Source organism: Anser brachyrhynchus (assembly GCF_964034855.1).
Source record: "Anser brachyrhynchus genome assembly, chromosome: Z".
Taxonomy (NCBI): domain Eukaryota; kingdom Metazoa; phylum Chordata; class Aves; order Anseriformes; family Anatidae; genus Anser; species Anser brachyrhynchus.
Window position 1 is genome coordinate 9647557 of NC_137697.1, and position 15106 is coordinate 9662662.

The 15106-nt window shown below is 35.9% G+C and overlaps 1 protein-coding gene across 1 annotated transcript in view; it reads right to left on the reverse strand.

Annotated features, from left to right (window-relative positions):
* RICTOR (RPTOR independent companion of MTOR complex 2) overlaps nucleotides 1–15106 on the reverse strand; it is an 80889-nt gene that overhangs the window by 23237 nt on the left and 42546 nt on the right. The window contains exons 14-22 of the mRNA XM_080572866.1: nucleotides 14927–14993; nucleotides 14726–14806; nucleotides 11650–11750; nucleotides 9212–9374; nucleotides 8848–8949; nucleotides 6800–6846; nucleotides 4415–4550; nucleotides 3652–3851; nucleotides 2896–3022 (exon numbers count right to left, since the gene is read on the reverse strand). Of these exons, the coding sequence (XP_080428992.1) occupies nucleotides 2896–3022; nucleotides 3652–3851; nucleotides 4415–4550; nucleotides 6800–6846; nucleotides 8848–8949; nucleotides 9212–9374; nucleotides 11650–11750; nucleotides 14726–14806; nucleotides 14927–14993 (1024 nt within the window). The remainder of the gene's footprint in view (nucleotides 1–2895; nucleotides 3023–3651; nucleotides 3852–4414; nucleotides 4551–6799; nucleotides 6847–8847; nucleotides 8950–9211; nucleotides 9375–11649; nucleotides 11751–14725; nucleotides 14807–14926; nucleotides 14994–15106) is intronic.

Below are 15106 nucleotides of genomic sequence, written 5' to 3' on the forward strand. Positions count from 1 at the left end.
GATATCAGTGTATTTGGAAAGATAGATCCCTACCTTTAAAACTATTTAGGTCTGAGCTCCAAACTTTGAGTTCTTATGTTTCTGAACTTGTAGAATGTATCATAGCTTTCTCCAAGGAGTTCAACCTCAACATACATCAAGGTTCAGCATTAAATACTTAAGGTAATACCAGTAGATAGATCATGATCTATCATGTTATCATGTAATAGATCATAATCTATTACACTTCAGATCATGATCTCTAATCCTTACTGCAATCACAAACAGACGAGAGCTGAAATGTGTAAACCTGGAGGCTTCACAATCTCTTAACTTCTAAGGTGCCAGGGAGTGACATCTACCCTATTCATGTGTAAAATACAAGTGTTTATTAACCCATTGTTAATTACGCCAAACTACTGACCAATGGAATTTACATTTTCGGTTACCATCTCAACAGCAATGGTAGCTTCCCAACTGCTCTCTGGCTCTGTATACGCTCAGGACAGTATGTTCAGACAGTATCTGCACCCCATTTAAAGCTAGTCTGCTAACAGCTAGTGATATCTTCAACAGAGTTTAATACCTTGTTTTTTTGTTTGGTTTTCCCTTACTAAGATTTGTTTTCCCTTCCTAACATTTAAAAAAATAGAAAAGTAGGTCATTATGGAATGCATGGAAGAAGATCAACAACCCAAAATTTTGGTGTAAGTATTGGATATTTGAAAATGTCAAAACAGAAATCATCATAACCTAAATATCACAATCAAGAAATCTTCCCAAAGGCTAAAGCACAGATATTAATTCCCAATAAAATGCTAAAAAATATCCGTATAACTATATACCTCATTGAAGAGACTGGGACAGCATATCTGTACTTTTTTTCCTTGTTATTAACTAGATGCATTTGGAAGCAACTGAAATGTTGGTGTCTTTTTCCCCCTTGCCTCACCTTTTTTTTTTTCCCCTCTTTTTACGTTAAAGAAAAAATATCTGGGAGGTTGGTGGAGAGGATTTGACATCAGTAACTATTGACACACAATCTCATTTGAAACAGCTCAAGGTTCTACAGCCTAAACTGCTCTCAACTAGCAGTCATTTAACAGAAGCTTACAAATCACATAACGATACCGTCCTCACGACATGTTAATTTCTATTTCCTTGCTCAGACTAGGCAAAAAATATCCTTGGAAAAAAGGATATCAAAATCACCGCTTCATTAAAAGATTACTTAAAAATAGTCAGTAGGAATTCTCATCCTCTTCTTTCACTGAGGTATTCCTTTAAACCCAATTATCTACATTACTTCTATACTGCTCTCTTTACATATAAGAATCTAAGTCTTCAGTAGCCTCTGAGAAACATCCTTGATTTCTTTCTCTCTGCTCTTCTTAAATACAGTGAGACTTTTAAAGCTAGTGTCTACCCTCTTGCATCCACTCTAGAATACATTCTGCCTTGTCCACCTGAAGGAAGAACAGGTCTTGCAAAGTACTGGAAGTTGTTTCCTAGTTACATTTAAGCTTAGTAATTGTCAATTCCTTGATATCAATGCTTGCATGTCTACCATTACACCCGATTGAATTCTCTTTTCTCTCAGTTTCTTGAACTTTTAGTTCAGGAGCTTCCTTTCTTACATCTGTATATTATTTCCACTCATCTCTGATTCAAAAGTACAAATCCCATTGCCTATTTTGAAACCACTCCCTTAATCCAAGGGGGATAGCTTCTCGTCAGTTCCACCACAGTGATCTCAACCATTATCAAAACACTAGAAGCTTACCCTATTTATTACTGCTAGAAATACACATTTCTGTTTGTGAAAACAGTGCCTTCAGGATTGGTTTAGGATGTCTGATGACCTAGACGATAGTGTTATACTTGGTTTACACATTTAAAGACTTCAATTCTCTTCATAAATGAGAGAAAATTCTGTTTGAATGACTTAATATCTTGAGCACAAATACAGTAAAATGTGAGAAGTCCACTGCAAGGTCAAAATCTACACCAACCGGGAGTTTCTTTTCTCTAAAGACAAAATGGAAAAACTTTTCTGAAGTTCAACAATGCCATGTGCAAGGTTCTGCATCTGGACCAGGGCGATCCCAAGCACAAATGCAGGCTGGGTAGAGAATGGATTGAGGGCAGCTCTGAGGAGAAGGATCTGGGAGTGCTGGTGGATGAGAAGCTTGACATGAGCTGGCCATGTGCTCTTGCAGCCCGAAAAGCCAACCATATTCTGGGCTGCATCAGAAGAAGCATGGCTAGCCAGGTGAGGGAGGTGACCCTCCCTCTCTGCTCTGCTCTCGTGAGACCCCACCTGGAGTTCTGCATTCAGCTCTGGGGCCCCCAACATAAGAAGGGTATGCATGTACTAGAACAAGTCCAGAGGAGAGCCACAAAGATGATCGGAGGGCTGGAGCACCTCTCGTATGAGGATAGGCTGAGTGAGTTGGGATTGCTCAGCCCAGAGAAGAAGGCTCCTGGGAGACCTTAGAGCGACCTTCCAGTACCTAAAGGGGTCTTACAGGAAAGCTGTTGGGGGTACATTGATAGGACATGGGGGAATGGCCTTAAACTAAAAGACGGTAGGTGTAGATTAGATATCAGAAGGAAATTCTTTACTCAGAGGGTGATTAGGCACTGGAACAGGTTGCCCCGCAAAGCTGTGAATGCCCCATCCCTGAAAGCGTTCAAGGCCAGGCTGGATGGGGCTTTGAGCAGCCTGGTGTAGTGGGAGGTGTCCCTGCCCATGGCAGGGGGGTTGGAATTACATGACCTTTAAAGTCCCTTCCAACCCAAACCATTCTATGATTCTATGATAAAAAAATCTTAAAAACAAAGTCATGCATCTTGAAAAACAAAATGAATATCTACTTGCAAACAACAACAGTACATAAATTGAATCAAACTTACATCAGTAGCTGCCGTCAGGATTTTAGAGAGGATGACTCTCGCTAAGCCATCTCTACTGTAATCCAAACTAGAAACAGTCAGTTTTAACAAGTGATCCTGGTTCTTCAAGGAACAAAGATTGAGAAGACTGGGGAAGGGAAAAAAAAATGTATCAGTATTTGAATCCAGTTAAACCCAATTATTTACCCAGTCAACAATTTAAACTTAAGTACTCTGAACAAATCTTTCACTTCTATAAATGCAGAAGAATACAAAGTTCTCACATGAAGTGGAATAACTTTAAACTGTTACATCTGTTACAGCCAAAGGGGACAGAATAATGAACTAAACTGCAAGGAAAAAAACTTTCATTTTGTAACTGCTCTGCAACAGTTGTCAGCACACTTGAATTAGTGATTTTGAGTACAAAAATAAATGTTCATGAAGCTTTGTAAACAATTCCTCATTCTAAAACACTGCAAAACCAGGGAGGAGGTAGAAGAATAGAAGAGGGGATGGCGTTTTCAGTTTGCTTTTACTTCTCACTTCTCTGGTCTATGATTCTATGATCTTCAGAAAACAAAACAAAAAGAAGCCACTCCACACTGCCATTCACCAACAAAAAACCCCACTCCACAACTGGGGAGTTTCTACTTGAAAATAATCACAAGAATTTTGAAGTTTCCAACTTTATAGACAGTGGTCCTCATGCACAGTTTACAGGTTTCATAATGATTATACTTGTAAGCACAATTCGAACAGAATAAAACCACTCACCACTGAAACACATTACATTTTTCAAGCATTTTGACTCCATGAGGGTGACAAGAAAGAGTACCAAAAAATAGAAAGTAGTGCTGACTAAGCGTATTTAGTAACCCATTATTTTGAAGACTGCGTTCAGGTTTCATTCCTGAAGAAGTGTTGAGCCAATGTACAATATCTTTAACTAATTCCTCCAGGTAACCTTGTCCATCCTAACAAAACAAAGAGCAACAGTATTTATTAGCAACGGAACTTGTACTTTTTTTTTTAATCAAAATCTGTCACTTTAAGTTTTTTAAATGTAAAAACAACACAGGTGCAAAATAGAAGTGTTTATTGGCAATGAATTCAGACTAAAAAAGGTTTCAAGGCAAATGAAACAAATTCAGCTTGGAAACATCTTAGGAGCAATTCTGTTCTTTCTAGGAAAAGGACTGTTCAATGACATTTTCACCTAGTCCTCTGGCCCAAGGCATAGCACACAAGAAGAAAGAAGGTAAAGAAAAGACAGATAGACACAGCAAAAATTTCAAAAAACAAAATGAAACTTAAGCTGCATTCAATAAAACTGTATTTAATAAAATCACTTAGACATAGTTACCTCCCCAGTGTCTCATTAATTAACAATTTTAAGCTATTTTTCTTAATTATGCTGACGATTTTAGGTTTAATACCCAAAGTCTACGGAAGTTTTTATTAAAATTAAAGTTCTTCCTGTAAGTGGCACACAGCAGCTTATTCACTCTATCTCATCTTCTGGCTGAAAATTTCTTACCTCTTCTGATTCAAGAAGAAATTCTGTAAACTGACAACCCACCACAGTGAGCTGCTTAGCCTTGGCATACTCCAGATCCAGATTGGCATATAGTTTACTGCTAGGCTTGTAGAAATATAGTAATCTTCTTACAAACCTAAGGAAAGTAAAAAAGAATGTTATTTTTTTCAGTAAGACAAGGAATCCCTTAGAGTACAAAATGACGGCAGTATTAAAGATACTTTATCATTAAATTAGCTTATTGGCAACAATTTTTTTCAGAAGTTAAGAGAGTAGCGGGCATCAGTAATGAGTCTATTCAGACAATTTCAGAAATGTACCTGTATCATAGATTATAAAGTGTTTTCAGTCATGATTTACACTAAGGACAGGAACTTAAAATCTGTGCTCTTCAAAAACATAGCTTCCTTCTCACTCATGTTTATAATTTATTCTGCTGTACTTCTTCCTGTGGCAAGCTTCAAAGACTGTTCTAATTAGACTTTTAAAGAGCTAAACATGTCTATGTTACATGACTTTTCTTCAGCTACAATAGTTAGTACTACTGTGAAAAAATGTCATGTTCTGCCATATTTATTCAGCAACAGTATTTTCATTCACCTCACTTAAGCATTTGAAACATAATGCAATGATAGCAAATGCAGACTGTCACTTTGACTTCCTGAAATTACACTGAACAATATAGCCCAAATACTGCATTGCAGAAATAAATCTTCAGCAGAGCTTCCCCCTGTCAATTCTTAGTCAAAAACCAAACATTTGTGTTTTATAAGAGCACAATGTTTTGTCTGAAGGCAGGTATGTCAAGCATAAGAAAGCTTAACTACAGCATTGTCTTTAGTTAAAAAAGTAAACCACTGTTTGAAGTCCAATACAAAAACTAACTATAAAGCAAATCTGAGAGCTTCTTTAAATTTGTCAAACGAAGTGTAATTTATTTCCTTATTAGTGAAATACGCATTATAGATATTAGCACATGCATTCATATGACTATTACATACATATATGAGTGCATGTATATTTACACATATATGCATATGTACAGTGCATTAACATTTCTCTCTGAAATGAAGGCATCTATATAAAAATAACTGTATTTTCACTTTAATAGCTGTAAGATCATCACAAAAACACTAACAAAAATAAGACATTAAAAAATCAAGGTACAGAAGGCCAATTTATTTTATACCTCAAAAACACAATGTTGCAGAAAAAGCTTTATGATCAGCAATAAAACTAGAAAGATTTGGGAGTATAGTTTTAATTGAACATGAAGAACAGCATTTTACAGCTGTTAAAGCACGTAACCCACAATCCTACAGAAAGGATCAGCTAACTCTAGAAATTTAATACTAACTCAATCCTAGGTTTTCCAGTTTTCTCACTGAACAATACCTGAGTGCAGTAAAAACACAGCAAACAGTAATACTGTCCCAGGTAGGCAAGTAAGTAGGTAAAGAAGTGGAGACTACAGACACTCATTTAGAGAAGAACATTAGAAAACCACCAAATTTGATAAATAATTCCTTAACACCCAGAACAGATTAGCAACTGATATTCAGGTAAAGGAAAAAAATTACAAATGCAAAATTAAATTATGACTATGATTACACAATGGGAGTACCACTTATGCTGGGACCACTATACAAAAGTAGCCCAATTACTTTTTAATTAAAAAAGTAAAATGGAGCAGCGTGAGCCTTTCAGGATACATTTTAGCTTTAGGTTTTTCCTCAAATCTCTGCAAAGTGGATTTCCGTGCCTACCAATACAGAACTACTCTTCAAAAAAATTTATTTAAATAAATCAGTTTGATGTACATGTTGAAAGTGACAAACGGGAACTAATTTATAACATGATTACCGCACATGCACAAATAGAAATGCCTTAATGCCAACAGACATGAAAGAAACCTGAGTTGTACTGTGCTGGTTTTTTTTTCCCCTCATTTGTTTGGTTCAAGTCTCACACACTTCCCTTGCCATTAATAGCAACTAGAAACAACTTCCTCTTAGGTTTTGATGAAAGCTGCAATGTTACAGCTGTATACTTACAGGCCTATTCTGCCAAAATTTGTCAAGTGTTGACATCAAACACTAATGTATTAAATGTCAGAGAGGTAATATTTTAAGATTTAGAATTAAATAGGGTTTGTGAAGCCTGTATTACTCTTGTTGGGTCATAAATATGAAGTAACTTTAAGATGTAGTGATTTATTTAATGCAAAAATATTACAACCTAATTATCTAAATTTCGTTTTTGTTGCTCATCTCCACATTAAATTTTAGAAATGTGACATATCCAAGGAATAGCTTATTGCAATTATAAAAACGAGGCTTTTCCAATTTTCTTTCTTCAAAGGAAGTCTACATAATTTTTACATACCTGTGCAATTGTTCATCTTTATAGTTCCTTAGATTTACATTTGGCCACTAGAAAAACAGCAAATATAGGATTATATCAAACTTGTACATCAGTCTTTGATTAGTCACTAAAATTTACTCATTTCTATTATATTCACCTAATTGTTACAGATGTAAGTTTTTTGCATCTATTAGCTAAAAAAACTTATTTTATTGAAAAGCCCACACTTCTTGCTCCAGTAACTGTTTTAATTTTTCTAAAGAAGGAGTGGAAATGTTGCGAGCATGCTATGTGTACAAGTCCACAATTCTAATGAAAACAGCAAACTATGACATGCTAATGAAAATACACAACTTTGGTCAGCTTCTTCTCTGTAAATAAAAAAGCAATTTTGATACACATAATGGGGAAATTGTGTTTTGGCTTTTTGTTCTCGTTTTCACTATTAATCTGATTTATTTTAGAAATTACCATTCACTTAAATACTGCTTATTTAAATGGTCTTTAAACTCTTCTGTTGATAGTCTTATCCCCTCCATCCTGACCACTGCCACCTTTAATGTTCTTTTAGCAGTTTAAACAGCAAGCTAAGCAAGTAAAAAGGCAGTAAAGGACCATTGAGAAGTAAGTAGTAAGGTGGAGGAAAGGCAATGCTCCACAGCCATAACACTGTGACAGAGCTGGGAGGAAGGAGGTGGCAATCTGAACACTGGAATCTGGTCCTGTTCATTCAGGGACTACAGATGGACAGCTCTGATCAACTATACAACATCAATGTAAACTAAGATAACATCAGCAGGAAGGGAAGTGGTTAGCATTTAACCAGAAAACATAGTAACTACTCATTCTGAAAGACAGAAGACCCTAATTTTGAGGCAATTAAAACTGTTTGACAGGGCACTGTAAAATATACTGCAGAGGAGGTCTGAGACAGCAGGGAAACTGACAGCTTGACTTAGAAGTTTTTCTGCTCTTACATTTCAGGATAAAAATATTTCTTCATGGTCATCTACATAAAATTTCCATTATCGAAAAAACTACACAGGCTAACTAAATGTGAGATTCCAAAGAACAGTTTCTTGAGAATATTAATAAGTCAAAAGTATTATCCAATTAATGTAAATTTCATAATATTACTGTAAAAAAATGTAAACAGGCAAAGTTCAGCAGAGCAAGGCTACATATTCAGGTTTTAATAGCAGACAGTCTTGCTTTCTCAATCAATCGCTAAGAAAACGCAAAAATATTTTGTGGTTTGTGTTTTTTGTTTGCTTTTGTTTTTGTCTGTCATCATGAGTACTTTTTTCTACTTTCACCATATTTACAACAACATAGTAAAAACTTTAAGAAAAACATTACTTGGGGGCAACAACAGAAGGAAAGCTTTGACACAGAATGACAGAAGCTATTTTGTCTCTAAGACTATACTAAGTACTCAAAGTAACTTTTCTGTTCAAAAAGAGTCTCTTAAAAGCTTTGCACTAAATATACGTAAGAAAAAGACGTCCCTATCAGAGGTATTTCCAGTTAGGAAGTGTTTCATACAGACAAGTTAATTTTGTAATGAACTTGATGCTATGGGACTAATTTTATTAGTTCAAAATTATAAGACTGAATAAGCAACGCTTTCATATGTGGCTTGGTCTACACGTTTTAAGCCTGATCTATAACCTACCACCAACCTTAAGCTTCAGCTCATGTTATATGAAAAAAAGCTGCTATGAAACTGAACAAGGCAGTACTCCGCTTGGACTGAAGTATTAGTAACTTTAAAGTTATCATCTCATTCTATAAAGTCTATTTCTGTGCAAATAAAGTTATACAAGTTTTGCGTGCTTATTAAGAAAACTGTGGAAAAATCACTACAGTAAAATTCACACAGTTTAAGGGTTGTAAACAAAGACTGTAACAATACTGATTAAATCCATAACAACCCAATTTTCTGAAATAGAACAAATTATGGCATATAGTATAGAATTAATTCTAGAAATCAAAGCTCACATGTGAAAGGGAAACAGTTTTTTCAAACAATTCCGTAAGAAATACTATCCTGCTCTATTTATGCTCACCTTCAATATGGTCCCTATCAGATTCCAATTCCACTCAAGGTTCTCTTTATGGTTGAGAACCTGGCTGTCTCTCAGATTCATTACAAGTGCTTCTTCTGTATCCTGGAACACATACAAGAAGTTACATTAAGTTTCCTTGCATCATTGTTGTCTGTGTTGTCACATGATACACTTACTGTTCACGTAACAACCAAAAAGCAACTTGCATCTGTGAGCAAATTGTATGGTTGTAGTACTGCATTATGAATCTAACAACAGGATATAAATTACTGAATTATATGAGAAAGTAAAGCTGGGGGGTGGGGTGGGATTTAAGTCTCCAAAATACATCAAATTAGTTTTGAAAGCTCAGCAATGGTAATACCTTTAAAATAAAGATGTCTTTCTGCACACGGTATTGATCTCTTTTTTGGTGTGTTGAGATTGATTTCTGAATAATGTGATCTAAATGGAGGCTGTAAGGTTTAGGCCCTCTTTTCTTCATCTCGTGAAAGCGTTTTAAGCAGTTCAGCGCGGCACTTGCTCGTCTGATAGAAAAAAGACTATAATCAATATTTGACAACTGTTATCCAACTAAAAGAACTCCAGTGCTACATACTGAGTTAAATAAGTGTAGCTCAAGAAAGAATTCACTAAGAATTCTGAAGCCATGAAAGAGACTATACTTTTCCTGATGCAAGTTTTCATACATCCATAAACTTCAGTCTTGTATTGAAATTACATAAAATTATCTTTGAGAATTTCTGGTACTGAAGAATGAGCCTTACTAACACCTTTTCTTCTACCCTGATATTACTGGTGTCCTTCAGACTCTACAGAAGAACAGAATAGAACAGTTCAGTTGAAAGGGACCTACACAGATCATCTAGAACATATTGCAAATTTTAAAGTTGATAAAGTATTTTAAGATGTCATTGTAGATCAACATTCTGCAGTATATGTTTGAGGGGGCTAGCTTTGACTTTGTCTAATGAAATATTTAAGCTCTTCTCTCCCATGAAATCCAGCCCTGAGGACACAGTGTACTATCAGTAGTATACTTCTTCCTCCATATACATGGTGTTGCTAAGCTGTTCAGGTAAGAAAATTTGCAGGAAAAGATAGGAAACAAAAATGACAGCTGATGAGGGCAGGAACAGTTAACCTAAAAAAACGCTGCTAGCAGTAAACACTGCCGAGCAAATAAAATAATGAAGTATAAAATTTAGTAGGTAAGCCTGTCTTTCCTATAAACAAAAAAGTCATAGGATAGGAAGATGTTTTCATTTTTGTACATTTGCAAATACGTAAGTACCTGTGAATTTGTTCACCTAAATTATATAAATTTAATATATGAAAAGGCTTACAGGTTTTCAGAGCATGAAACAATGCAGTGATCACAAAAAACAGGATCCCCTAATATAACAAATACTATTGACAAAATATTTTTCTTCTAACAAAAACGACTGTGTCTTCAAATATCAAAATCTTTTGGTGACATCAATCTTCAAAACCAGAAAAACAGGCAGAAGCTTTCTGGAAGCAATCTGCAGCAGCATTTACCATTTTACAGCAGCAGTTTGGAAAGACTTTGTAATTTATCACTGAAAACACAACAGAAGAAAATGTGAAGTTGATACTTTATCAGAATACTGAACTGACAAGCCAGATCAAGAATGGCAAGAACGACCAGATAACAAAAACATTTCCTATAACTTACTATATGAAGAAAAACACACATACAAACATAATTTAAATAGCCTAAAAAGAAATGCAAATAAGAACCCTGAGTTGCAGGCACACATTTTAAAGAAACTGGAATTTAAAAAACTGGACTTTCTTCAAGTAGCTTAAATGATGCTTAGTACCCAGGAGATGGCATTTTATTACATAGCACTTCAGAGGTTAAATTGCAAGCTTAGCAGTTGTATAGAGAAATTCTTTAAAAATAAGTAAAAAAACATTTTCTAAAATGACAAAAGTTCAGGCTTTTCTAGTTTACCAAGGAGTAAGAAGCTTCTATAAACATTCATTTCAAATCATATGCCTACATATACCTCTTACTTAACGAGTTCCAAACAGTTCCTAATACTGCTTAATAACATGCCACTGCAGTATGCTGCACTACATTATATAAAATTTGTTCATTCATTCTTATATTTAAGTGGAATTTAAAAGAACTACAAAAAATTAACAATGCAAACTTCAATAAAGAAAGCAGCAGAAAGTTTTTTTTAAACAAAGGTACTGTTGTACAATAACAATTTTCTGCTGAAAAAAAGGATCCATGAAACAGAGCCGTACCTATTTTATATTTTTACTGTTGCTCACACCTATAACAATTCACTGATTTGGTCAATTATTATTTAATTACCTATAGATAAACAAAAGCTGAAGAGAAGAATTGGCACAGGCATTCTTAGGTTAGAAGGTTTAATTGCATCAAAATGCCAAAAAAAGAAATGTGAAACAATAGAGATGTTAAATAAACAGAACATGATTCAGATGTTGTTTGGTCAAACAGCAGGTTATAGTTCATTTAGGAAACTTACATAGGAAAAATATTGCAGCATATGCAGGAGTGTTCTGAAAAAAATATGAAAACTTTCTAAATTCCTAAGCTGTTACGGTAATGTACTTCTGGAATCTTACTAGAGGAAGTTTCTAGTGCATGAGCCAAAGAGCATTTCTATGTGGATGCATTTATTTTTAAATAAAGACAGCAATGATTTCAACTAACAGAAAGCTTGTAATGTAGGTTTTCATTCAATTGCTGGGAAAAAGCACGTATTTTAGCTTTTTAGTACAAATTGGAATTCTTACAGTCTTTTCTCTTTCATGATGTCAAAAGATGCTGCCATGTTCATTAACGTCGGTAAGCAGTGCAGGTGATGGCTGTGAGAATGAGGAAGGATTGTGTTTGCCTAAACAACAAAAGACGACTAGTTAGAATAACCCACTACAACATTTTCAGCCATCTTGTAAGGATCAGAATTTGTAGAACCTATTATTTTTCACAATACTTCCACAAATGAATGAAAACAAAAATGTATTTTGTATAACATCACAGCAATAATTAAACATACCATTTTCAATATTTTTATCTATTTAATCTGAAGCACAATCTAATGTAATTAAGGAATTTTAGGACTTTGAGCCTTTTTTTTCCTTTAGTAGTTTTTGAAGTGGTAGCATGCAGAAGCATGCAGAAACATACATAACAGCCATCCTTACATCATATGTACAAAAAGTACTAAAACATAATAGTACTGATATATATCTATATTTATGTGAAAATCAAAAACAATTCAAGCTGATGATGTCCATTCAATACATGCAACTACCAATGTTTCTACACACACAAAAGAATTATCCGATGAACCAAGTTACTTAACCAAGTAACTTAACCAAGTTACTTGATATTTAGTTCTTTTTACTTTAGGATACACAGATAGTTGTGCAAATATTTTTGAAAACTATGAAGAATAATGAAGATAAAAGGGTTACTTCAATTTCTTAATAGTACAAGTATCTGTTCAATATTTTGATAGTCATTTCAGACTAATCACCTCTTCAGAAATCCAAAAAATACCTGTGCTTTGCAGCAAACCATGAACTGAAACTGCAGTTTATCTAGTCAATCCTGCACAAAAGCATTCCAGAAACCAACAAAAATAGCATATGCTAATCCATACTCCTCTGTTTAAGCTACATAGCTAAACGAATGCTCAAGAAATTGTGCCAATTATTTAAAGAAAAATATCTCTGAAAAGACTGAAGAACAGATTCATTCTGGTTTTGAACCATGCTGCTGAAGTGAGATATTGTAAATCACTATGGTAATAAGTAATCCTGTATTTGAAAACCGTGGTCTTGTTTTCTGCAGTATTAAGAGGAGGCCAATTCTGTACCACTGAAATGAATCAATAATTTGAAGATATGGACTATGTATGATAAGTTTTGTAAGAAAAAGCTTATTTTGATATCTTACCATCTCTTCTGGAGTAACATGATTATTTGGAAAAAAGACAAAACAATCCCCAAGAAACCTAATCAAAAAGTACTCCACTACAGATAATATTCTTGCTGGCAAGAAAATACGTGAAAACGAAAGAACTGTTGGTCAAGTAAGGTAAATCATACCACATTCCCTCAGGGGTCTGTCTTGGGACCAGTGCTCTTCAATATCTTCAGTGACACAGACAATGGGATTGAGTGCGCCCTCAGCAAGACTGCAGTCAACACCAGGCTGAGTGGTGCAGTTGATACAAAAGGAAGAAGAGATAGATACAAAGGGACCTGGACAGGCTGGAAAAGCGGGCCTACATGAACCTAATGAGGTTCAACAAGTCCAAGTGCAAGGTGCTGTACCTGGGTCGGGGCAATCCCAGACATGAGCACAGACTGGGAGAACCCATTGAGAGCAGCCCTGCAGAGAAGGACTTGGGGGCTCTGGTGGACAAAAAGCTCGACACGAGCCAGCAGTGTGTGCCTGCAGCCCAGAAGGCCAACTGCGTCCTGGGCTGCACCAACAGAGGGGTGGGCAGCAGGTGAAGGGAGGGGATTGTGCCCCTCTGCTCTGTCCCTGTGAGGCCCCACCTGGAGTGCTGCGTCCTGGTCTGGGGCCCCCAGCACGAGAAGGATGTGGGGCTGTTAGAGTGGGTCCCAAGGAGGACCACAAACATGCTCTGAAGGCAGGAGTACCTCTCCTGTGAGGAAAGCCAGAGAGCTGGGAATGTTCAGCCTGAAGAAAAGGCTCCTGGGAGACCTCACTGCAGCCTTTCAATACTTAAAGGGGTCTTATAAAAAGGATGTAGAAGGACTCTTTACTCGGGTAGATAATGAAAGGACAATGGGGAATGGTTTAAAAATAAAAGAGGACAGATTTAGATTAGGCATTAGGAGGAAATTCTGGCGCAGGTTGCCCTGCAAAGCTGTGGATGCCCCATCGCTGGAGGTGTTTAAGGCCAAGCTGTATGGGATCTTGGCCAACCTGATCTAGTGGGAGGTGTCCCTGACCATGGCAGGGGAGTTGGAACTAGCTGATTTTTAAGGTCCCTACCAACCCACATGACTAACAGCTAAAAGAATTAGGTTAAGTTCTATTTTTCAAGCAGTGGTTTTTTTTTTTTTTTTTTTTAGGGGGGAGTAGGGGATGGGGGATGTTTGGTTGGTTGCTTTTGATCTGGAACAGTCTAGCACAACATAAGCAAGACGAATACAGTAAAATAAAATTAAAATTCCTTCTCCTCTCCAGCTGTGGAAGTATAAATCCTGTCAGTGTGGAATGGTAAAGACTTTAATCTTGTTGGGATGCAGCATAAAGGAAAAGGAGAAGCTACTGTAAAATATGTTAGAGAGAAGCAGGAGGCATGAAGCGAGGTTCCTTCAAGCTTCTCTGTGCTATGCAGGGGATACCAATAGCAATGCTGAAAGATAACTTCAAGTTGGGAGTCACTTCAAGTTGGGAGTCACTTGAATGCAATATGAAATGCCCCAGATGAAAATGCAGAAGTTTCATCTGCCCAGTCTGTGAGACAGAAAGCTAAGAATGCTGCCAAAGCTACCATCACTCAAAGAAAAGCAAAAATCAGCTGTAGACTTTTCCCGAACACAGTAACAGATGAGTGAGTTTGAAGGACTCCAGCTTAAATATACTACTGGATACTGAGGCAAGGAGAACTGGTAAGAATTTGGGAGCTGGGGATCAACTGCCTTCCCATCATGTCATGTTGTTTTTCATAATATAAAATGACATATGGTGTAATACAAAATAAGCCATTATTTTGATGAAAAATGGATGTTTGAAGTTCCTAGAAAATTCAAAGTTATACTAGAAAAATAACTATTTTCATTGAGCTACTTATACTACGTATTCTCAGCAAGAAGGCTTACTTACCATGTGCAAAAGTTCTCCTAAAAGGATAGTTGCTCTAACAGATACATGGTCATCACTACTTGTGATCACTTCAACCAGACCCTTCAAAAAAGTTTAAAAAATTACAACATTTAACATAGGACGTATGTAATGTATCTTATTTAAATGTTTATAGGATGGAAATAGCAAGCATCTATTCATACTTAAAAGTCAACTAATTACCTCTAGAAGTCCATTGGTGATAAAAGCTGAGAGCACTAAAGCCAAGTAGTTATCCATGAGATCAGGCCTGAGAGGAAAAAAGTATGTAAACAGTTTAGAAAATACATTTATTTTATTATTTCTGAAGGAGAAAAACAATTATTGTCAACAACAAATATCAACAGCTTAGACTGAGTTCAT